This window comes from Balaenoptera acutorostrata, chromosome 5 (assembly GCF_949987535.1).
Source record: "Balaenoptera acutorostrata chromosome 5, mBalAcu1.1, whole genome shotgun sequence".
Lineage (NCBI taxonomy): Eukaryota > Metazoa > Chordata > Mammalia > Artiodactyla > Balaenopteridae > Balaenoptera > Balaenoptera acutorostrata.
Genome location: NC_080068.1, coordinates 52,745,511 through 52,770,991, shown reverse-complemented (window position 1 = coordinate 52,770,991; position 25,481 = coordinate 52,745,511). Strand labels below are relative to the sequence as shown.

The 25,481-nt window shown below is 37.7% G+C and overlaps 1 protein-coding gene across 2 annotated transcripts; it reads left to right on the top strand.

Annotated features, from left to right (window-relative positions):
• The first annotated feature begins 342 nt into the window (after positions 1-342).
• AFM (afamin) lies at positions 343-24,022 on the top strand. 2 transcript variants are annotated; one of them, XM_007179846.3, is made up of 15 exons: positions 343-462; positions 2,612-2,660; positions 2,970-3,102; positions 4,973-5,184; positions 5,984-6,116; positions 6,751-6,848; positions 7,631-7,760; positions 10,103-10,317; positions 13,391-13,523; positions 15,593-15,690; positions 16,717-16,849; positions 17,594-17,817; positions 18,627-18,759; positions 20,625-20,686; positions 21,698-24,022. In XM_007179846.3, exons 1-14 carry the CDS (start codon positions 375-377, stop codon positions 20,658-20,660), a joined length of 1,815 nt encoding a protein of 604 aa, XP_007179908.2. In that variant the 5' UTR covers positions 343-374; the 3' UTR covers positions 20,661-20,686; positions 21,698-24,022. The 2 variants fall into 2 exon arrangements, with proteins under 2 accessions (XP_007179908.2, XP_057403480.1); XM_057547497.1 differs by lacking the exons at positions 343-462; positions 2,970-3,102.
• Positions 24,023-25,481: the final 1,459 nt, after the last annotated feature.

Here is a 25,481-nt window from a genome sequence, read left to right as displayed (position 1 = left end):
GCAAAATTTAGCGTCTTTCTAGTTATGTTTCTCTTTGGTGAATTATTTATTCTTGCCCTTTCTCTTTTAGCATTTGCAATATTTCAAGATTTTTTTCTTTTTTTGGTTGTCTATTTGGCTAGGCATTGTGCATACTTAACCTGTGGACTTTTTTTCTAACTCAATAGATTTTTCCAGTGAAACACTGAGATAATTTTTTCCTAGTTAATAATTAGCAAAAAATTCTGCAGAGTGATCAAATAAAAATCAAATATGAGGTATATGAGAAATAGGTTAAACAAGTTACTTTTTTACTAATAGTGTCAAAGAATAATATAAAAACTTGATTTTCCTCAGTCACGTTACTTTCTTTTGTGAATGTGATATCTTAAAAAATGAAACAGTTAAAACTTACAGGTTTTGTTATTTTCGTTTTCTTTTTGACTGAATCCTTAACCCTGCCCACAAAGCCTCAAGATGTAGGTAAGAAATTTACTTGTATATCACCTAAGGAATGACTAAGTTGGGATAATTTCTATTTTTTAACTTTGTTTTCTTTCAATTTAATTTTTCGCTTGCTTTTTTCTCCCTCTCCCTAGTTTACATATACTGATCAGATATCCTGAACTAACCTTCCCAGATATTGTATTTTGGTGATCATATTACCCTATCTATAGACAGAGACAGTTATCACACCCAGCAAATGGTCACCGGCCTTATGGTAGTATAGGAAATGTTGCTGGGAGATATAATTTGGATTTGAAAATATTAGTATTTCTTGCAGATGTGTATAGTGTATGGTAACAGTGGAACATTAGATATGAGTTAAGATTTTTTTAGAAACTTGGTTGTTCAGTGTATCTCCCAACTAGGTGGTAAACACCGTAAGAGTATGCAGGATCTTTCTTCTTCCAACTGTACAGTTTGTAAATCTCCCCAAGCCTGTACATTCCCCAAGCCTGGCTGATGCAGTGTCAGCCTGGAGGAAAAGGTGACTTTTATATTTCTTCTGCTCAAAGGGGGAACATTTTGAACTTCATCTGTTCAGAGGTGTCTTTTTGTAATCCCTCTGGCCTGAAAGGACCATATTTTTGTACCTCGCACCAAGGTGCTGTAAGTGTTGCCATGGCCCTGAAGATGTGGATTGTGTCTTAATTTGGTACCCCCTACAGTGTCTGCTAGTGAGCCCAGTTACCGGGCTTAGAAGAAGGGTAGTCATTCTTGAGTTTTCCTTATCCTTTGCCCCTGTAACAACTTATTAAAAAATCCTGTTGATTTTTGTCTCCAATATCTTTTGCATTCATGTTTTCCTTTGCACTTCCATTACTCCTACCAAAATTCATGTCCTGCTGATTTCTCAATAGGATAATTGCAAAAGTCTCCTAATGGGCTTCTTGCCTTTTTCCACCTCATCCATTCATTCTTCCATCCATCTATTTGACAAATAGTCCTCGTCACTTTCTATTTGTCAGGCACTGTAGGAGATCCCAGCATATCAGGCATACCACTACCTGCCTGGTATTTCTTAGCATATAGAAATGATGATATTACTGTTCTATATAAACATTTTCAGTGGCTCTTCATGGCTTCCAGTTGGAGCCCAAACTCCTCAGCTTTATATGAAAGATCTACATAATCTGGACCCAGTTTCTTTCTATCTTACATTCCATTATTCTTCTTTATGACCCACTTTTTCATCAAAGTGGATTAATTGACTTTCCCCAAAGACATCCCAGGATTTCTTACCTTTGTGCTTTTACTCACACCATTCTCTCCGCATAGAAATATGAGTTTCCTTATTTCTCAGCTAGCTGAAATCTTGTACACTTTTTTCAGACTCAACTCATATGCACCTCCTCCTATACTCCTTTTCTGCTTCCTCACCCAGAGATCATAAAGCATTCCTGTCATATACTTACCCACGTTACTTTAGAATGTCATACAGATTCTACATTGGATTATAGTCATGTTCATGAGTCACCTGCACTATGAAAGTACTTAGGAACCCAAGGTCCAGGGGGAGATGTTTTAGTCATCATTGATTGCCTCATAGTATCCAGCACAATGCTTAGCAAAAGTAAGGACTGCATGAAAATAGTCTATGTGAACAAATGTAAATGTGCTCTGTTAAGTATATGCTCACTGGGAGGGAATCAATGATTTTAGACTAGTTGAGAGAACACTTAAATATCTGTGTCTGACTAGCACTACAATCTGTACTACCACCAGCAAGCTCTGGTATCTCTTGTTGGGCACAGTTGTAGCATTATATCACTTAACAATGAACCCACATAGTACTTTTCTAGTTGTACGTGACACTTAGTGGGGAAATGGTGCTTGTATTTGACATTTGTGGCTGGGGAGCCATCAATAGTAAATCTAAAGTCTGGTCAGTGTGAGATTAATTCAAATCAATTCAACTTAATGAATATTTTTTGAGCACGTGATCAACTGTGATTAAGATCTAATATTTGGTTCATATGATGTCTCTTCTTCATGTTAAATACGCCAAAATTATTTTCTACCATCAGTTATCTATTTTATACTTTATAAATTTATCACATATAGTTATTTATTGGGAAAATGTTAAAATACCAGGATATATAATAACCTGAATATCTTTGCTTTTCAGATGATGTCAGTATCACCCAGAAATTTATAGAGGATAATATTGGATATATGTGAGTTTCTCTAAACTCATTTTGATGATGATGGTGTTTACTATAAGCTTATCTGGTACCTTCCAGAAATGTTAATGCTTCTCAAAAGTTATGTAATTAAATATAAACCATATCAAAAAATAAATACAGTGTTAATCATAAAATTCAGATGAGGCAATTGAATTGTCAAGAAGTTGTAAAACTTATAGCCTTCACACTTTGATAATTTCCTGAAGTTAGTCTGCAAGTGGGTGTTCCTATGAGGTTTTGGTTGGACATAAATCGAAATTCTGCAGGTCATCATTGTGTACTCTGTGTGGACTGTTGCAGCACCATCATTGCATTTGCTCAATATATTCAGGAGGCATCCTTTGAAGAAGTAGAAATGTTGGTAAAAGCCATGACAGAATACAGAGATAAATGCTTGGCTGACATGACACTCCCAGAGTGTTCAAAATTAGCTGTAAGTAAATTGTTTGCATTTCCTAAACAAACAAGCTTATTTGTCAACACTGAGAGAATTTTTGCCTTGGAAATATAAAAAGAGAGATGCTCTATGGCCCTCATTTTTATTTTTTAATTAAAAAAACTTTTTTTAAAAAAACAACAGAAATTTATTCTCTTACAATTCTGGAGGCCAGATGCCTAAAATCAAGGTGTTGTAGGGTGTGCTCCTTGTAGAGGCTCTAGGGGGAGAATCTGTTGAATGCTTTTCTCTTAACTTCTTGTGATAACCAGCAATCCTCAGCATTCTTTGACTTATAATTACCTCGCTCCAATCTCTGCCTCTGTCATCACATGGCCATCTTCTCTCTGAGTCTCTTCTCCTCACCTTATAAGGACAGCAGTCACATTGGATAAGACCCTCTCAATAACTTGGTTCCATCTGCTGAGACCCTATTTACAAATAAGGTCCCATACACAGGTATGGGGATTAGGAATTGAACATAACTTTTTGGGGGACATTTTTCAACCCACAACAATGAGTCTCTGTCTGGTCTCATTACAAGATTCCAATAACGAATTCTTCCTCCATCTGAATGAATTTGGACCTTGAAGCCAACTTGGGAATAAGGAAGAGTTAGTTTCATGTACCAACATAGTGGCCAAAAGCTTATGTCTCCAGAAGGAAACTAAAAAAGCTGAAATGTACAGGGGCCTGAGGAGTGCTATTTTCTGCCATCTCTACTAAATCGCCACTCAAATGTGGTTTTGGGGCAGGATGAGAGTCTCTGTTCAAAATGTATATTTTAATTTTATCTATAACCCAGAGAAACAATTAATATAGGAACTGCTCATAGCAGAAATCATGGTGAGGGAGGTGAGTAACACAGATCTTAGATTTCTAAAAGCATCATCTCTCGGCATCAGGAAGGAGAAATCTGGGCCCCTCATTTAAAAAAAAAAAAAAATAATTAATTAATTTTTTTGTTTGGCTGTGTTGGGTCTTTGTTGCTGCACGTGGCCTTTCTCTAGTTGCGGTGAGCGGGGGCTACTCTTCATTGCAGTGAGTGGGCTTCTCATTGCGGTGGCTTCTCTTGTTGCAGAGCATGGGCTCTAGGCACATGGGCTTCAGTAGTAGTGGGGCGCGGGCTCAGTAGTTGTGGCACACGGACTTAGTTGCTCCGTGGCATGTGGGATCTTCCCAGACCAGGGATGGAACCTGTGTCCCCTGCATCGGCAGGCAGATTCTTAACCACTGTGCCACCAGGGAAGTCCCTGGGCCCCTCATTTTTATTTTGCCTGACTTTAGTATTTAGGGTAAGGCACTTTCCTAGGAGATGCAATTCTGTGTAATGATGTACAGGAGGACTTGGTTATGAGCTTGCAGTCCACGCCGTAAGTATACAGGCAGGAAGACAGGCAATAGCCTGGCAAAGCGCATGGAAGTCGAGGTACCTTCCTTACCTGCCTCTCTCAATATGTACTCTGCTGTCACACCCCCTCTTCTTGGCCTCCTCCCAATAGAGTCACCATCTGCATCTCTAGAAAACTATTACTAAACATTACCACTAAATACTTCACCAACACATTACACTCTGACCCTGTCACCTTGGAAGAGAAGGAAAAAAGCCATTATGTAAGAGAAATGTAGGCAATAAAGAAATAGGCAGAGGTTGAAGGGCCTCAGGATAGGATAGAGAAAACTTCCCAAAGTGTGGGATGGTTGTCAAGGGTGTGGGTAAAGATGCTCTTCCGGTAATATTGGGAAAATTTGGGAATCTTTTTCGCAAAGGGTGACACTCACCACTCATTGTCTCCACTGTGTCATCTCAGAAGGTTGAAAAATGTCACAATGAATAAAAAATGTCTTTTACTTTTCTGTTGTCCAGAATGATGTTTTACTGGAAAATATATGTGCTATGGAGGGACTGCCACAAAAGCATAATTTTTCACACTGCTGCCATAAGGCTGACTTTGAAAGAAAACATTGTTTCCTCCATAATAAGAAAGCTGATGTAGGATTTTTGCCTCCTCTCCCTACTCTGGATCCTGAAGAGAAATGCCAGACTTATAAAAATAACAGAGAATCTTTTCTAAACAAGTAAGTTTAATTTTAGTAGAAAAATGATTTAATTGAAGAATTATTCTTAGGCTAAATCCAATATCTCTTCCAAAGGAACATAGCCGGGTTTCTTGATCATTTAGTTCATTCAACATGCATTTGTGTGTCAGATTCTGTGGTCATTGCTGAGGAGATGAACAATATATGAAACCTGCTTTCAAGATCCTTTCATTGTGATGTGTATTTTCTAATGGGATGAGCCCCAGAACTGAAGGGTGTGCATGGCACCAAAGTTCTACTGGAGGAAATAATATAGTCTTTCAATGGAGAGTTATAGCTTTTACTAAGGGTAAACATTACATCAATGGATGTTCAGCAAAAATCTGTTTTCAGTAGTGCAGTAGTTGTAGAAGCAGAGACTTTTTCTGGAAAGCTTAAACCACAAAGCTTGTTTGAACATAAGTGATTATGATCTCTGAATCTTGGATGGAGTGTGTATAGGTAGCTGTTCTTTGAACCTGAAAAGGAGAGATGCCGACCATCTGGCATGATAGGGGAAGAAAAAGAATAACCAGAGCCCCGTGTCCATGATTAGAATAGCAATCATCATTCCTCTTTGGGAGTCGGCAACTTCAGTGATACAACTTTTATTGGAGACTCGATAACGCTGCCTTCCATTGAAGCCTTCAGTAATGGGAAATCCTTCTTCCTCTCACCTTTACTTTCACAACTTGTTCTTGTCTTTTTAAATCTTCTCTTTTCCTTCCCTTGTCTACCATTCCTTCATTACCTTCCTGTTTTTTTTCTTTCCCTACTTCCTTCCTTTTTTCTTTTATAGTTATATCTACGAAGTTTCCAGAAGGAACCCCTTTGTTTTTGTCCCTACACTTCTTACTGCTGCTGCTCGTTTTGAGGAGATGACTAAAATATGTTGTGAAGAACAAGAAAAAGCTAACTGCTTTCGAACAAAGGTGGGTATTGCATTTGTTTTCTTAAAAGGACAAGGATTCATCCCAAACTGTAGATCTTTACTTAAAATTAAATTATAGCAAAATAGTTGTTTACCATTTTAAAACCATTCTCTTGTCACTTTTACTGGTTTTTCAACCCATTGGCCACCTGCTACTGATCTAAATTTCTTATTACCTGAGACCCTTGAAAGACAATTGCCCATTTCTAGGGTCTCTCTTCTGGCTTTGTCTTCTTTGTGAATTGGAAGGAAATGCTAGTGAGTAAATAACCAGGGTAAAAATGACATTTTATCTTCTATCTTGGACAAGTCCTCTTTTGACTACTTTTAAACTCTTTTAAAGTCCTCTTTTGACTACCCATAAAACTGAATCATCCTGGTAGAGATGGACAAGCTCACAGCACCCTTCACCACTCATCTTCCCATCAAGTATAATTCAGTCATTGGGAAGACTAGCCCCACCTTTATAATAAGCCACAAATTTATATTTTGATATGTACATTTCCTGAGATAAAAACCCCATAATTTTCTGTTTCTGAGCAAAGTTTGGAATTGTTTGGTTGACATGTGGTTAAGAAATAAGAGAATAGTGGGATTTTGCTCTTGCTTCAACAGAATTTCTCTTTATCCTTCAGGCAGAAACTTTCATACAATATTTAAAAGCATTATCTTCTTATCAAAAAAATGTCTGTGGGGCACTTATGAAATTTGGACCACAAATCTTAAAATCTATGTGAGTTTCATAATAAGTATTTTGTTTCTACTTGTATTTTCTTGTCTAAGTCCCATTTTTGTTAAATCATTGATGCCTTTTTATTTATACTCTTCCTAGTTCCTCAAGGGTTTTGAGGTGGGGCTCAGTCTGGTGGATTACTCAGACCAGGACATTAGGTCTGGTTGAGATAAGACCTGCAAGGTGGGGAGACTAAGAGAGAAAGAGGACTACTTCTGAGTTAGTTTTTGGTTAGTTGGGAATCTGAGTGGGTCTAGGAGTTCTGAACCTGAGTTTTAAAACATTCAAGTGCTTTAGACATGACTTATCCATCCATCTTTGACGTTAATGACTAGGAGACTACCCTCTAGGGATAAATTTTATTTTACATGCTTACCCTAGCCAACTAGCAATGATGCTAGTGCAATGTTTTGTGAAAAATTCTGAGATTTCAAATAGATCAGCAGGAAAGGATTCTGTGATGAATAACCTATGCCAGCCATGGGCTCACAACAAGAAATTGTGGTCCTTAAAAGAAGTGTTTTGCTATAACAATTATGGAAGAGGGCACATCTCTCGGGCCCTTTTTTTCCCAATCCTGATCTGGGACTCTAAATATCAACCTAGGGTTTTCAAAATGATCATGTGGGCCATGCAATGTAAAAATATTGGTAAAGCCATCAGTGAAAAAAACAAGGGTACTACATGCTTACTGAAGCTATTTATACTGTATTAGCAAAGAGCTCCCTCTTGCCTTATTTGTTGTTCAAGTTGTTTTAGTGCTTTATCAATTCTATTTCCAGAAACATTGCTGTACTTAGTCAAAAATTCCCCAAGATTGAATTTAAGGAACTTATCTCCCTCCTAGAAGATGTTTCTTCCAAATATGATGGATGCTGTGAAGGGGATGTTGTGCAGTGCATCCATGGCAGGGTAAATATTCTATAAAACCAAGTAAAAATAGTGATTTTTGGGGTGGCTATTTTTCATTTTGAAGTTGCCCTAATGTGTGGCTACTCACCACAATAAAATCAGAATGTTGATAAATTGGTTGGGATTAACAGATAACACTACTGTATATAAAATAGATAAACAACAAGGACCTCCTGTATAGCACAGGGAACTATATTCAATATCTTGTAATAGCTTATAATGGAAAAGAATCTGAAAAAAGAATATATATATATATTCTTTTATATACATATATATTCAGTTATATATATAACTGATACACTTTGCTGTACACCTGAAACTAACACAACATTGTAAATCACCTATACTTCAACAAAAAATAAATTGTTAAATAATGACATAAAATAAATAAAATAAAAAATAAAATGTTAACAAATAAGACCAAATAAAACTTTGGAACTTTTTATACATGTGATTGTTTTTAGATTACTCAGAAGATTCTATTTTATATGGCTAAATGCACATGACATAAACTCCAGGAATTTAGAATTTGTGGACATTAATTTAGGCCAGACTAAAGTTTTCTTTAATATTGCAAATACTCTTTAGTTATATTAGAAATTAACAGTAAAGCTCAGAAAATGATTCATCTTTATGTTTTTAAGAGCTGCTTTCTCTGAGTTTCTTCAGGCTATTTAGGAACAGTCTTTCCAGAAAAGTAAATATGTTAATTTAAAATAACTCTTACTCTAGTCTTTAAAGTGATTCTCTAATGACATATACTGGTAAATATATTGTTGACCTAGCTGAAGTTGTTCATGCATACGAGGGTAACACAATTTCATTAAAAATATCCCGACTTCTTAGTTGAAATTAGGCTTTTTCTTAGTGACTTTTAATTAGTCTTACTGTTTTCAATTCACAAGGAAACATCATGTTAATTAGACAACTTGAATTTTAGAATATGAAGATATGTACATTTTATTTCAAGTAGCGGACAGTAGATATCACCAAGAATTATTTTGCCCTTAACTGTATTTCAATGAAAAGCAATCTCACTCGCTATTTACTTTTGTACTGTTTGATTGTTTATGGGGATGTTGGTTTTTATAATATGAAATATAATGTATTGAAAGGATATAATTGAAGATTTTTCCGTGAAGTTTGGAGCTGAGACTAAGGGATCATATTATATTCTTAATATCCTTTTCTTTGATGGTTTTATGTAGAAATAAGAGGAATAGAATTGTAATTTATTCAAAATAGAAATTAATTCTCAGACAATAAGAGATGTGTTGCCTAGAACGATGGTGGCCTTAGGTGAAACGTATATATGTTTGCAAAGACGGGCTCCCTGGTTCTAGGCGGTTTGCTGGAAACATGGTGCCAGCCTCCTTTCCATTTCTCACCTCAGCCTAGAGCTTCATTTCATTCCTTATCCTCAGTGTTCCCCAGAAGAAGATTCCAGGCCAGGGGAACAGCTTGAGCAAAGTCAGAGAGTCTGGAATAGCCTGGTGCTTTGACAGAACTCAATGTAGTTCATGGGACGCTAGGACAGAGAGTAGGAGGAATGTACAGCCTAATTCTGGAGGGTCTGGAGAGAGGACTAGAGGCTAGACTAGCTTTTAAAAAATTATCCAACTAATGTGTAAGCAAGATGGCTTCACCCTCTCCCTTATTCCCGTAACTTTATATGGAGGTCAGAATTGGGTAGGGAGAGTAGGGAGAGGGGAGAGAGTAGGGTTTACTAGTTTGTACATTATTTGATAATTTGAACAGCTTCAAATGAATAATATCTTTAGGAAAATGGCAACAATGAGCAGAATATCTCCTTATGTTTGAGAAGCCTTCATCTGGCAGTTGCTGTAGTGGTTCATTTGTTTACCATTCTTTCATTCGCTTATCAAATATTTCTTGAGTTTCTACTATATACCTGGCAATGTGGTTTCAGGCCATAAGAGAAGAAATCTAGGATTATAGATATTACAGTAACATGTCTTTGGTGGCCCTCATTAAAGTACAGATGAACTCTTATGGGAAAGAAACAGCATTTAGAATTTAAAATGCCGATACACCAGTGGAGTAGGGGTAAAGTATTTAAAAGATTAATACTTAACAATGAATGTCAACTTATGAGTCTATTTTTCATAATTATATCATCTAAAATCCTGAGAAATAAAACGTGCCTTAGTATGAAAGTTCATTGTATTCAATCAATACAAAATTTAATTATCTATCAAATTAGCTGATGAAACAAGTCCAGATGTTATGCACATGGTTGATTTTGCATTGAGCTTTGAAGGAAAATCCAGCCCTGAAGATATTATGAAAATAAAGTCATTTCCCATTCTTATTTGATACAGAGCAAGGTCATGAGCCATATTTGTTCAAAACAAGATTCCATCTCCAGCAAAATCAAAGAGTGCTGTGAAAAGAAAATACCAGAGCGCGGCGAGTGCATAATTTACTCAAATAAAGATGATAGACCAAACAACTTACCCTTAAGAGAAGCAAAGTTTACTGAAAGCGAAAATGTGTGTGAGGAACGAGATGCTGACCAAGAGAACTTCATGGCCGAGTAACATAACTCTATATTGACATTTATCAGGCAAACAGAAACTTTGGATTTGACCTATTTTGGCTAACTTGGGTGGAAGGAATAGGGATCATTTAAATCACAAAAGTATTGGGTCTCACATAATTTTAAGAGTCATGGCTATCGATTATAGTCTTCTTACATGATTTTAAGAAAATGCAACTGTGTCATGATGTGATGGCTAACATTTATTGAGTACTTGATATGTGCCAGACAATGGGCTGAGTACTTTATATGGATTATTTATTTTAATTCTCATACAGTCATGTAAAATAAGTGTGATTTCTCTCAATTTTCAGATGAGCAAACTGAGGTACAAAGAAGTTAAGTAACTTGTTCAAGTTTCACAGCTAAAATATGACAGAGTAGGGATTAGACCCCAGGAGGTCTGGCCTGAGAAGTTGCAGGCTTACCTGCCATGCTCTGCCCTCCCCTGCCGTCCCTCCCCCTACACAGCTGCCCAGCTGTTCAGGGGAAGACTAGTTGACTTGGAGCCAAAAGGACTAGATTTGAGTCCTGGTTGAGTCAGTGGGACAAAAGTTAACCTCTCTGTATTTTAGGTAATCATATATAAAATTCATATAAGAATATTCATTCATTCCAAATATTTTGGTAATAAAATATAATCCAGGGACTTTACTAGGTTAGACAAGGTTCTTATCCCCAGTAAGCTTTCATCAATAAGAAGTGTGATGTGAGAAGAGATAGCCTCATAAATAAATGAGTACAAGAAATGCTCTTTGATTTCTGATAGCAGATGATAGGTAATGTGGGGACAGGGGAGGAAGTCCCTGGGGACCATGGAAAGGCTTGATGGGGAGGAGGTACTGGAAGAAATTTTAGTAATCTGGATAGAAGGAGTAGAGCACGGATAGAAGTGTAAAACTGCTTGGTGTATATGTGGTTGTGAATAGGGTTTCTGCAGTGAGAGAGGAGGGTAGTGAGAGGTAGATGGGTCAGATCATACAGGCATGCTAAGTAACGAGATTCCACTGAAGGGTTTTCACTGAAGAATAAGGAAGGACAAAATCACTTTTGTTTTTTAGAAACTTCATCTGGAATGAATCCCAGTTTGGGACTTAGGTGGTTGGTAAGTAGTTTTCAGACTCAATGAGATGGGAAGTATGGGGGAATGTTTTGTGGGAAAGAGAATATGTTTGAATCTGACCACCTTGACTTTGAGGTGCCTGTGAGGTAATTAATTGGAAATGTCATAAGATAATTTTATATATGAACCTGGAATTCTGGAAGGAGGTCTGGATTGAAGATACAGGTTATTGAATACTCACCAAATTTTCAGTGCTTCCCATCTATTAACCAATTTAATTTTCAGAACGACCTTCTGAGGTTAGAACACTTTTATTATCCTCATTTTACAGACAAGGAAACTGAGGCACAGAGGTTATTAAGTAACTTGCTACAAAGTCACACAACTGATATGTGGTGGAGCCAGGATTCAAATGTAACCAGTGTGGCTTCAGACTCCTGCTCTTACAACCACTGCGCTCTATTGCTTCTCATGAGTCATGGACTCTAAGTCAAATTAATCTAAATGATAGATGCAATGCGTTTCACTTGTGCCTGACATATGCTTGCTAAATGGAAGCAATTTTCATCCTCGTCCTCATCCTCATCATCTCCATCACCATCACTATGACAACTAAAATAGGGTTTGAAGCCTGGGGAGAAATGATAGAGCAGCAATGAACATGCTGAGCCAGAAACGTTTCAGGTGCAGTTTTTCTGGATGCAAACATTTGATGCAAGACCTCAGTGGATCTGCCAGGCTAGGGTCGGCTCCCAGGGGTTTTTGTTTGCAATATTTTGGTGGTATGTTTTTAGGTGTAATTTTATTCCTGGAGAAAGGTCCACGGCTTACATGAGATATTAAGGGGAACACTTGATTCTCTGAAGCTTAAACACCACTGCTTTAGGATATGGGAATGTATCCCACAAATGGGATTGAGAAGGCAGGTGGGGAAGCAGGAGAGATGATGTCAGAAAAACCAAGATTAATCAAGAGAAAAAGGTTGCAAAACAAAAAGAGATTAAAAAAAGTCCCTTGGACTCGGAAAACTCTTGTGAGGTATTGCTCTCTCAAAACATAGACCATTTTTACTTAATTTGAATGAATAGAGAAGATACTTTTATGAAGAAGATTGTAAACAGCACAGTCGAGGTAGTTAAACAAAACACCTCTCTTTTGAGAAGACAGTCAGCTTGGTTTAAACAAGAATGAAGTAGGCATCCTATGGGACCTAGGTTCAAATTTTATACCTCCATTAACAGCCAGGTGCTTAACTGGTCTGAGACTTAGTTTCCTCAGCTATAAAATAGTACTTATCTTGAGGGTTAAGTGAAGTTAAATGAGAAGGTGTTTTATAAAGGGTAGGAAGCCTATCTTGGTCTCCTATGCACAAGGCTTGATCCAGTGCCTCGCACCTACTAAGGGCTTAATAACTGTTAGCCTCTTCTCTCTCCCTTTCTCACTTTCTCCCTAAATCACACCCACATATACTTCACCGAGGCCATGGAAACCTTCGCAATGACTTAGGGTGGCAGGAGTGATTATTCCCATATTTGACAAGTGTCAGGATGAAGGAATGAGCAAAGGCTGGGCAATCTCTCCCCAAGTTGGCACCAGGGGTGGGGAGAAATCCATATTCCCACCATCTCAAGATGGAGGTCTGAATGCGTTTTCCAACAGAATTATACTCGATATGTATTTTCTAAAGTATTGGTGGCATGATCTACTATTTCTGATGCTTTATGGATTAAATCATTCTAACAATGAATGCTAAATACCTTTAATCATTCTATCCCTCCAAGTAAAAGGATTGTTAGTTTAAAACATAATATGGAAGAGAGCCTTTGTAAAATGATCTCCTGTTGTCAAAATGTCCTCTTAAATCATTCCCTGACCAAACCAGAGGAGGAACTTAGCATTTGAAGACAGACTCAGTATTAGAAGATCTCTGTAGAGTAAAAGATAGCAGGATTTGGTGTTTTGCTCTTTCCCGAAGTTCTAATATACAAAATATTTTACACATCGCAGGTTTCTTTATCAGTACTCAAGGAGACATCCAGAACTGTCCACACCAGAGTTGTTAAGAATTGCTGGAGTGTATGAGGATCTCCTGAGAGAGTGTTGCAACACGAAAAACCCTCCAGACTGTTACAGACATGCAGTAAGTTCCATCCTAGTAGGCTCAGAGAATTAAATAAACAAAATAAAACAACAAACATTTAAAAACTATCAAAGTTTCACTCTGGTAAGTTGATCATTGGGAAGACCAACATCATCGGTTTGGGTTACTCATAATGTTTTGAACTACAAATCCTGTGTGTTGATGCAAAAAATTCTTCCCATTAAACATTTATATTTTTATTTATGTACTCTGTAGTTTCTTGGGCCAATTCAGTTTTTTGTTCTAGTGAAAGTAATGAATGATTATTAAAGCTGATTAAGAAAGTATCAAAATTTACAAAGAAAAAAATAAAAATTTTCTGATTCTGTCACCAAGAAATAGCTATAATTAACATTTTTTCATCTTTTCTCTGCATATATGGATATATTTATATGTGTGTTTAAAAATAAGATTGGAATAATACTTTGTTAAGAAAATTTTGGATCTGTTTTTATTTATTGGCATAAAAAACATTTTATGTTATTAAACAGACTTTAAAAAATGTACTTTATTTTACATGATGGCATTCCATCATAATAATTGATTTAAATTCTCTCATACTGTACGTTTGAGATTTTGGACATTTATTTAGCTTTTTAAAAATTTTATTTGTAAGTGACCCTAAGTATCTCATTCCATTCATCTTTATTAATATTTATGGTTATTTTCTTAAGACAGATTATCAGAAGGAAAATTATTAGGTCAAATTATATAGACTTTAAAATAAAAAATATTTGATACAAATGGCCAGGTTACTATCTAGAAAGTTATTACCACCATATAGTTCTATAACAGTGCTTGAAAATGCTCATTTTACCTCCATCTTCACCAACATTGCACATAGAAATTAACTTTGCTAAATAGTGAGCATGTTTTAAAAATTTAATTAATTTTTTAATGAAGTTAAACTTTTCCCATATGATTTTAGCTACTGTAGTTATAAATTTCCTGTGAACAATTTGTTCATGTCTTTTACCCATTTTCCTGTTGAAATTAGCATTTTTTAATATCAGTTCATATGCACTTTTTGTGTATTATAGAAATTAATTATTTGTCATTTTTGATTTGTTTCTCATTCATTTGATAAGTGTTGCTTTTGCTTTACTTAAAAAATTACCTCCACCTGCCCAAAATGCCAGTTTACACCCATTCATATTTGAGCAAGAAGTAAGAAGACTTAAGTTTTATCCAGCTCTACCGCTGTCCCTAACAAGGAGGTCTGTTCCTGATCCTTAAATGAATCATAGTGCTAGAAAATTCTCTTTATTATATGGAGACACAATTCATCCCACAGCATTCATCCACTGGTGTGTAGTTTTCTCTCTAGTGGTCACTTAGTAGATGTCCAATTTTATGCCACGTGAGAGAGAGTTTGTCAAATATTTGAAGACAATTATTGGAGGTTTTAAGTTCCAATTCTAAGTGATGAAAAAGAAGATATAAAAAAGATACACGTGATTAAAAATGTTCTGTAGCAATACTTACTCACTGGGTGATTCTAGGCAAGCCACTTGACTTCATAGGGCCAGATAAATTCTCTGGCCACTTCAAAGTGAGAATCAATATGATCATTGTCTGGGAATTCCCTGGCGGTCCAGTGGTTAGGACTCGGGCTTCCACTGCAGGGAACATGGGTTCGATCCCTGATCGGGGGACTAAGATCCCACATGCCGTGACGCGGCCAAAATAAATAACTAAATAAATACATACATAAAAAAAAAAAAGTTTGTCACCTCTTTCTAAAAAAAAAAAATATATGATCATTGTCAACATCAGATTTGAATTTCACTTTGCAGACTGGAAAGCTCTATAAGGTAATGATACCTCTACAAGGTAATGATAATGAAAATTTTGAGCTTTCAAATTTAGCAAAAACCATATCTATAACTATAACTTAAAAATTCAAATTCTTACATATATAAAAACTACCCTCAATTTAATGAATAGCATATAATAATGAGAATTTGAAAATGCTATATAAATTTAAAAAGCAATTAGACAAGTTGACTTGAAGCTTATGATTAAATTTTAGATAAAATGTTCATAAACATGATTGTTCGTATTTTCAGGAAAACAAATTCAATGAGACAACTGAGAAAAGCCTCAAGATAGTACAGCGAGAATGTGAACATTTTCAGATTTTGGGGAAGGATGACTTGAAATACCAGTAAGTTGTTTGCACAAGTAGGTTAATGATGGTGACCAGGATAAAATAAAGAGTGCCACAAAGTGTCAAAATCTTAGCTCAGTCTTTTAGTTATGACAAGTTCATAAACTCTGGGAAAGAATAAAAACATAAAAGTCAAGAAGGCACATGAAGCTGTCACATTAAGCCCTTACCAGAAATGAGGTTAGAAATTGAAGACATACAGGATTCTGGACAAATTGATTCTCTAATGCATTAGTTTTTGTTTGGACTAGTCTTTCTCACTCCCAGCCCAGAATTTCTGGATTTTACCCCATTTCAGGATTGTGGGGTGGGATGGAGAAAACTTCAGGTTGTTATAATTTTCCAAGGAAGAATTATTTAAGGAAATAATTCTTATCGAGTAAAAAAAAATAATTCTGGATTTACTTAACACTTTAATATTCATTTTTAAGTATTCTTGTGAGCATTCACGAATAATACGAAGTTTGTTCTGGATTTTCTTAATTAATTACCATGCTAATGTATTGCGTGTTGAAACCAAACATCTTCAAGTCACAACAAAACACAGCTTAAAAAATATATTTTCACTATTTCTGCAATTGGGCTGTTATCTGAGAACTCAGCCCATTAAATATCTTTGTTTCCTCCATCTCAGATTATCCTTTTCCAACATGTATCTATTAAATTTTCCCTTTGAAATATTTATTAACTGCTCAAGGGATTTCAAGCAGGATTTTACATACTAGCCAAGATATTTTCTTCCAAGGAGCTCCTATACTCACAGGTGAAGAAGGATGGGCAAATCTGAGAGTTTCTGAATTATCATGAAATTAGAAGGAAACTGAAACACAGCGATCTAGGAGGCAGGGTGCAGGAACACAGGGAGTGAAGGGACAGTTCTCTACCACTTTATGAGAGAGCTGAGGTTCGCATTGCCCTTACGTTGGTTGTCCCTAGCCTGGCAGGGTCGGGGCTTCAGGGGGCTAGACAAGGGAAAATGGGTACCTGCTTTTGTCCAGAACAAACAGACAAATGTTCTTTCAGCTACCTCATCAATCTCACAAAGCTAGCCCCCCAGCTCTCCACTGAAGAACTGACCTTTCTTGGCAAGGAAATGGTGACAGCTTTGACCACCTGCTGTACACTGAGTGAAGAGTTTGCCTGCGTTGATAATTTGGTGAGCCTGGCCCATGTGCCTGACTATTCCTAAAAGAAAAAAAAAAAAAAAAAAGGATGCTTTTGCACTCATTGATTTATAGTGATTATCCGTCTTCCTCTCTTCATTGTTTTCAAGATTGTTAAGCAAGGAAGGTCAAGTTTTATTTTTGGCTTACTGTGTCAAAATCCTGAGAAGCAAAAGAGAAGTCTTAAATATTTGCTTGGGGTTCTCCAAATCATCTTTATTACTTCTTATTTATATTAGAAGCAATTTGTTAGAGCAAACCACTTGGAATCATAGAATTGTTTCAGAATGATAGAGAAAACTTCATAATCTTAAGTAATGGGATAAATTCTCTCTCTTGTCCCACCAGGTCAGTAAGAGAATTGCTGTTTCCAGCCCAGTTCGGGTTGGGTGCACCTTTTTAGGTCTGGGGTGGACAGTACGTGGGGGACATCCCAGAAGGCGACTAAATCTAAGGGCCACAGTGTCCTGATGCCATTTTCAGTGGGCTGTTTGCAGCTCTCTGCTCAAAATCACAAATTTGTGTATATGTTAACAAGAATTAATCTCTAGGCACTTAAATTGCTATGGCTTTAACTTCTGTTATAATACCATTTAGGACCCCAGCCTCTACTTTTCTTTGCACGTCGTTTCATGTTACAAGTGCATGGGTTTTTCTAAGTTGACCGTGCTATTAGCACAAACTAACAATTCATCTAGCTGTATTTCAAAACTCCATTGCAACTTTCATTGGTATAGGTGGACTTAGTTCTTGGAGAGTTATGTGGAATAAATGAAAATCGAAGTATCAACCCTGCTGTGGACCACTGTTGTAAAACAAACTTTGCCTTCAGAAGGTCCTGCTTTGAGGGCTTGGAAGCCGATAAGACATACGTGCCTGCATCTACCTCTCAAGGTTTATTTATCTTTCACGCAGACTTGTGTCAGGCTCATAACGAGGAGCTCCAGAGAAAGAAAGACAGGTACGGACATTCTCTACTGTTCACCTTTTTCTTCAGCCGGGAGACATATCATGTATTAATGAGAAGGTTTATTGTAATGGATATGTGATTTTGGTGTTATAATCCTGTTCTTTCTGTCAAACTGTCCAGTCTGTCCAATTATAAGTTAAAACCTAGCTAGTCTTTTCCTTTGCTAGAGCCTTGGAGTGTCCAAAAGACTGTATTTGAAAAGGTGGGTGAGAGTAACCATAAAAAAGCTCATAGAAGGGTCATAATGAATCAGATTTTCTTGAGAGAATGTCATAGATGTTTGCTCTGAGAATCTCTCTTAATGTCTGAAGATAAGAGAGGCCAAAAAGGAACACGAATTTTGCTTTTGCTTTCTCAGGCAATGCTATAAATGCCAAGGAATCAGATCTTTTTTTTTTTTTTTTAGATTAAGCAGTGTCTGTATCAAGTGGAGTGGAAACGGAATTCAGTTATTGAGAAAGGGGGAATAGATGTTGCTTTGGACATGAATTTTCTAGAGACAGCAAACGTAGTCACATATTCTACAGTATTGTGCATATTGAAGACTTACTATATGTTCCCATATTTTATACAATTTCGTCCATGACTACGTAACTCTCCAAAGGTTGTTATAATGGAATGCATCCTGTGTGTTTAACAGGAAAGTTTCAGGACATCCTTTCAAAAGTGGAGTATTTTAACTTTTTACATTCACCCAAATGGAGATTCCTAAGACATATGATTCTATAACTAGCCTTTTGGAGAAGAGGGCTGCAGAAAGAAATCGTTAATTAATTCTGTTTGACATCACTGGGTCACAGGTTTCTTGTCAACTTAGTGAAACTGAAGCCTGAACTTACAGGGGTGGAGCTGCAGTCATTGCTGGCGGATTTCACGAATGTGGTGAAGAAGTGCTGCCAGGCCCAGGGGCCTGAAGCCTGCTTCAAGGAAGAGGTACTTCCAGCTCTTTTCCCCCTGAAATCCAACTGGTATTCCTGGTCACACAAAAGAAACCAGAACTCCCCTTAGGACCCCGCTTCCTCCCTGCAATGTCTCCCAGGCTGAGGCCTGAGAGCACAATCGCTACACAACTAAATATGCAGACGTCTCTCTGACAGGGTTTTGGCACCGTCTCCTTGGTGACGACATGGTGTAAGAAAAGGCGTCAGGAAATCATAGGTTCTATGCCAGCAGTCTTGGTCATGTCACTTAATCTGAACTGTGGTTCATCTTCTTTAAATGAGGACGGTAATAATTATCCTTGAATTATACCATCCAGTTGGTTAATAAATAGTTAATCTGACTTGCAAAGGAGATCATATCAGTCTCAAAGGGAGGGGAGCAGGAAGGACATCAGGAAGTGATGAGGTCTTTCAGGGGGTAGCTGTGTCACCTTCCTGGCCCTTGTCCCAACATCCCCTGCTAGAGAATACCTGTGTGTGAAGTGAGGAGGTGGCAGAGAAGATGAGAGGAGATGTGTCCCCTGCTGGTTCTTGTTCCAGGAACCTCAGGCACCTGTGAGTGTCGGCCCCAGTGGATACTCCTTGGAAGCACCTTGCCCACTGTTTCTTTCCTAGTGACACCCACTCCCCTCCAGACTCTCTCACAACTCGTGCACACACACGTACTTCGTTCACACTCACATGCTTCATGCACACTCACAGGCACACACACACACACACACACACACACACACACACACACAGAGCTTTCATTCTGGTTGAGGGCCCTCTGTTTTTCCGAGTGAGTGCTTAGTCTGGGAATTTTTTTTGGCACAGACTACTAGTTTTTTTGAAAAACATGCTTGATTTCATTAGAGGGTATTAGTAACATCTAGCACTTATCCGGGTGAGTATATGTATTGAGACCACATAAAGGGAGAGATGAATTCCCTGGCAGTTTGTAAGAGGCTGGGGTGTCTGTTTCCAAGATCACCAGAAGAAATGGTTCATTGTCTCCTGTACAACATGGGAGTGGTTTAACTTCTCTTTACAAAACTCAAGACAACATGCTTCTCTAAATTCAAATAAAAATGTCTTAAATTTTTCTTTTCATTTTTTTTTATTGGAGTAGAGCTGCTGCACAATATTACATAAGTTACAGGTCTATAATATAGTGAGTCACAAGTTTTAAAGGTTATGCTCCATTTATAGTTATTATGGAATACTGACGATATTCTGCATGTTGTATAATATATCCTTATAGATTATTTTATATTTAATAGTTTGTACTTCTTAATCCCCTACCCCTATATTGCCCCTCCCCCCTTCCCTCTCCCCACAGGTAACTGCTAGTTTGTTCTCTATATCTGTGAGTCTGCTTCTTTTTTGTTATATTCACTAGTTTGTTGTATTTTTTAGATTTCACATATGCATATATCATACAGTATTTGTCTTTCTCTGTCTGACATTTCACTAAGCATAATGCCTTCCAAGTCCATTCTTATTGTTGCAAATGGCAAAATTTCATTCTTTTTTTTTAATCTCTGAGTAGTATTATGTTGTATATACGTGCCACATCTTCTTTATCCATTCATCTGTCGATGGACACTTAGGTTGCTTCCATATCTTGGCAATTGTAAATAACACTGATATGAATGAACATTGGGGTGCATGTATCTTTTCAAATTAGTGCTTTTTTTTTGGACACATATCCAAGAATAGCATCGCTGGGTCGTATGGTAGTTCTATTTTCAGTTTTTGGAAACCCTCGTACACTGTTGGTGGGAATGTAAATTGGTGCAGCCACAGTGGAAAACAGTATGGAGGTTTCTCAAAAGTCTTCCTATGTGTTTTTATTTCTTTTTTTTTCTCTCTCAGGGTCCAAAATTGTCAGCCAAAAGTCAGGTTGCTTGAAAAACATCAAGTAAAACTCACCAAAGGTAATAACTTCTGTCTCAATCAAAGGTTAAATGTATTGGTAACTTATTTGGTCGTTTTGGCTTTTCCCTTCTCATGCTTCAGTGTCAATTTCTGGCTCATCCCCCATGCCTTACACCTAACAGACCCCAGTACTGGTCCTGTGATGTTTCTCTGAGTATCATTCACTCCTTATGGGATAGCACAGCTGCATTTGTGCTAGCACCCTCTTACTGTCCCAGCAGTTTTCTGAATACCTAAAGGTACCCACTCTTCTGCCCTTCTGCTACTACAGTCAGATGTCTGGACCAGGAAGGAAAGGCAACCGAATCTATGAATGTTGACAGGGAGAGGAGGGGGTTGGGATGGGCAGACAGGCCTCAGTAAAGTTGTTCTAAGAGTCTCTTGCTTCAGTATTTTTTTTAAAAAAAAAATTTATTTATTTTTATTTATTTTATTTATGGCTGTGCTGGGTCTTCGTTTCTGTGCGAGGGCTTTCTCTAGTTGTGGCAGGTGGGGGCCACTCTTCATCATGGTGCGTGGGCCTCTCACTATCACGGCCTCTCTTGTTGTGGAGCACAGGATCCAGAGGCGCAGGCTCAGTAATTGTGGCTCACGGGTCTAGTTGCTCTGCGGCATGTGGGATCTTCCCACACCAGGGCTCAAACCCGTGTCCCCTGCATTGGCAGGCAGATTCCCAACCACTGCGCCACCAGGGAAGCCCTGCTTCAGTATTTACATAAAAGAAAAGTGATATGTTAGGGATTTCAAAAAAGTGTGTAAAGGGTCTCTTCTTCCCTGCAGTTTGTGTAAGACGAATTCACAAACTTTAGGAACAAAATGTTGAGTAGATATAGCAAGGATGTTCAGTGTCCAGGAAGAGAGACCTGGACCTCCACAGGGAGTAGGTTTGGATCTACAAAAGGCAAAACATAGTTACCACTAACAGTTCTTTTTATATACATGACTTTCCATCACCCAAGTTATAACATTTCATATTCTTTTGCTGCACAAGATACTCTTTTTCTTTCCAGGTTTCGGAGAAAAGAGAGGAAGACCAACATACCTGCTTCCTATCTGTCCTGTGGTGAATTTCATTTTCTGAGAAGAACACAGTAAAAAATTCTCCTGTAATCATTATCTGAGATCATGTTATTGCAGCAAGCAATAAACAACAACATTATAAAGTTATTTCTCAAAGACTAATTGTCATGTGTCAACTTGTTAACAAAATTAAACAATCAAGAGTCATTCATTCCTTCAGGATCTTTGGCTCATTGGCTAAATCTACTACTTTATGGAAGACAGGACTCTGAAATAGCAATTGTGAGGGCAGAATCCTCACAGATTCTGTTCTTGATGCTACTGGGAAGAAAATGGGGAGTTGTGGGCATGCCGCATGACTTCTACTACTACTACTACTATTACTACTACTGCTGCTATTACTAGCTGGGATTGAATGTTTTCAATGTAAAAACATTGTCGTAGGTACTTCTAATGCATTACCTCATTTAACTGTAACAACTCTATGAAGTAAACCTTTTTTATTCCCATTTTACAGATAGGGAACCTGAGGCTTGGGGATATAAACAAATCTGTTCAATGTCATATGACTAGTAATTGCCAGAACCAAGGTTTGAATTTGAGCCCTCTAATTTCAGAAGAATATTCTTAGCCACTGTACACAACGCCTGTGTATGGCCGTGTTGTGGGTGTCTTATAAAATCTGTTATTAAGAGAAGGGGAAAACTGCCCAAGCCATCTGTGACAGTGACTCTTTTCTCCCCACATCCCCACTCCATGCCAAAATTGCTATTATGCTGGAGCTGTAAGCTTGGCAGTGACATCTAAGGAGAGGGAGTGGTAGGAACTGTGAAGCCAGGAAATGAAGGTTGGTCATGGGATCATGGCTTGATGATCCTGGCTCTTCTCTAAACTTTTAAGGTTTTTAGTATTTCAATGTCTGAAATGAAAGATGATGACCATCGAAGAGATAAATACATGAAAATATTCAGAGTTCTTTTGGTTTAACATTTAGAGCATAGTGTTTGGGATTCTCATTCATTTATCAACAAATATTTATTAGATCCTACTGTGTGTCAGACATTGTAGATGCAAATATGAGGCAATTAGACATGGTTCTTAAGTCCTGTTGGGCAGGGGAGAAGGATAGTAAGCAATCGCATACAGTGTCATAGGTGCAGGATGGAAACAGCCCCTGCTGTGGGAGCACGTAACACCCGCACTCAATCTAAGCTGAAGATGCAGGTGGGTGGGGAGCAGGGGGATTATATTCCTTCTGCCAGTAACTTGCTGTATGGCCTCAGACACAAGTACCCTATGATCTAAGACTCCCATTTCTTGGTGTAGGGTGAAAGAATAATCCCCACATCACAAAGGCTTTAGAGAAATGTATTAAATTACTATATAAAGTATCCAATACAATGGCCAGCAGATAATAGGTGTTTAATTCATGAAGCTATTTTGTCCTTTTACCATTTTTCCAAGCACTCTTGTTTATTAACAAGGATAATAAGGAAGAAAATTTTACTTAGATCATGAATAATAAGTTTAGCAAACAGAAGTGAAACAGAGAATAGTTTGCTAATTCAATTTTGTACCTAGTAGTGGATTCTGCTATGTGTCCAGTGCTATGTTAAGAGCAGCAGATATGAAACCAGAGACCCAGGAAACTCTGCCATCACGAGACTCTATTATCACAGAGGAAATTGCCGTGCAACTCTCTCCACTGATATGCCAGAGAACACACTGAGAGAAGGCGGGTAACCAGTGTGATGTGAAGAAAGGAAGGAGAGGAATGTTTTATTCAGAAGTCATGCTTTTCCTGGAGAAGAGAGGATTTGGAACAAGGGCAAGTCACACCTACTCTGTATTGCTCAGACAGAAGCCATACCAATGAATAGAACGTACCTGGACTCACTCGATGCAGGAAGACTTTTCTAGTACTAGAGATCTTTGGAAACGTGATCGGCCTTGGGTGCTATAATGAGGGCCAAGACTGCACGTGCATGAGCCATCACCACCCAGGTTTTTGGTGGGATCCAGGGACCCAGCCTTGCTCTTTCTAACTCTGTTTCTATGACTTGGACTAGAATTAGGTTTGCTGTAAAAATAATATTTATTAAAAATCATCATTGTGTCTTGTACTTGGACACCTTCCATTTTTGATCTTAAAGGTCAGCATGGAGATCTTCCTCTCTTAGAGAACAAATTCTGTGCTGTCTTTTGAATTCTATCACAAAACCCATTCCCTTGCCTTTGCTTAAATAATCCCCACAGCTTGTCTTTCCTCTGGTCTAAAATTCTGTTATTAATTACTAATAAAGAACTTAACTTTTTTATGTCTTCAAGAATCTCTTACTGTGAAAGAAGGATTACCATGAGAAATTAATTTTGTCCAAATTTTTTAAAAAGAGGAATTAGTTTAGCACACATACAACAGTTTTTTTTTCTTTAAGTAACAGTTCCAATCAATTAATAGTGGCTGTGATGAGGCATTGTGCTGTGAATGATTCTAAGGCTAGTCTAGGTTCAGAGAGAAAGAGTACAGTGATCAATTAGTAATGTCTGCAATGGGTGACAGTCTGGCAGCACTCATCCAAAGGATTTGCTATCCCTAGAGCAATAGGTCCATTTCTGATAGTCCCAGGCGGCTCAGAGTAAGATCTCAAGGGAACAGCTCTAAAGATGCAAGACAGAAAGAGATGCTGAGCATTAGGACAGTTTAAAGGACCCTGAAAATCTACCACACAGGGCCATCAATATTCTTTACCATAAGCCAGTGTGTCCCAAATCTAAATAACAGATTTGTTGTTGTTGTTGTTTTTCAGGCAAATATATCTGTCTCACTTGTGATATTTCTTCGCCAAGGAAACCAAAAATGAGAATATGTGGGTAGAAGAATCAAGCAATGGACTGCCAGCCGTAAAGATTATCTGGTCCAAACCCTCCATCTATAAATGAGGAAACTGAGGACAGGAATGGTTAAAGTATTAACCAGTGATCTTCCATTTCCAAAACTTTTAATCTTTACATTTAGCTTAAACTTTTTTTTTTAAACATCTTTATTGGAGCATAATTGCTTTACAATTGTGTGTTAGTTTCTGCTTTATAACAAAGTAAATCAGTTATACATATACACATATCCCCATATCTCTTCCCTCTTGTGTCTCCCTCTCTCCCTCCCACCCTCCCTATCCCACCCCTCTAGGTGGTCACAAAGCACCGAGCTGATCTCCCTGTGCTATGCGGCTGCTTCCCACTAGCTATCTATTTTACATTTGGTAGTGTATATATGTCCATGCCACTCTCTCACTTTGTCCCTAGCTTAAACATTTTATTTAATTAGTAATCACCTGTGTCCTGCCCTAGACCCAAGAACTGGATGATAGGCAAAGCAGAAAATAGCTGAAGGATGTTGGGACCTCAGCTTTTAATACTAGCTCTTGGGTAGTGTGGGCTCTGACATCAGACAGACCTGAAGTTCTACCTGTGAGTCCATGAGCAAATTATATGACCCCGAGTCTTAATTTATTATTCAATAAATAAGAATATGGCTATCTAAATGTAATCATATAAAGCGCCAGACTCACAGCAAGCACTCAGTAAATTAGGTCGCAGTCCCTTGGGTTTGCTCCCAAGACCTATGCTCCCCACTCTCTCCAGCGACATAAAAATGTGCCAAGCACTGGAACCCAGGCCTTCACCATTTATTTGAATCTGGGAGAGTACATGTTTACCTGATCTGCTGGCATTTTTGAACTTTGTACACGTCAACAAGCATTTCTAGGAAATGAG

What these genes read in the sequence shown, in the direction of transcription:
- AFM (XM_007179846.3), top strand. Translation starts at nt 375, where the DNA reads ATGAAACAGTTAAAACTTACAGGTTTTGTTATTTTCGTTTTCTTTTTG. An exon ending in CAAGAGAACTTCATGGCCGA is followed by an intron (nt 10,318 to 13,390) that starts GTAACATAACTC and finishes TACACATCGCAG; the next exon opens with GTTTCTTTATCAGTACTCAA. An exon ending in AAGCCTGCTTCAAGGAAGAG is followed by an intron (nt 18,760 to 20,624) that starts GTACTTCCAGCT and finishes TTTCTCTCTCAG; the next exon opens with GGTCCAAAATTGTCAGCCAA.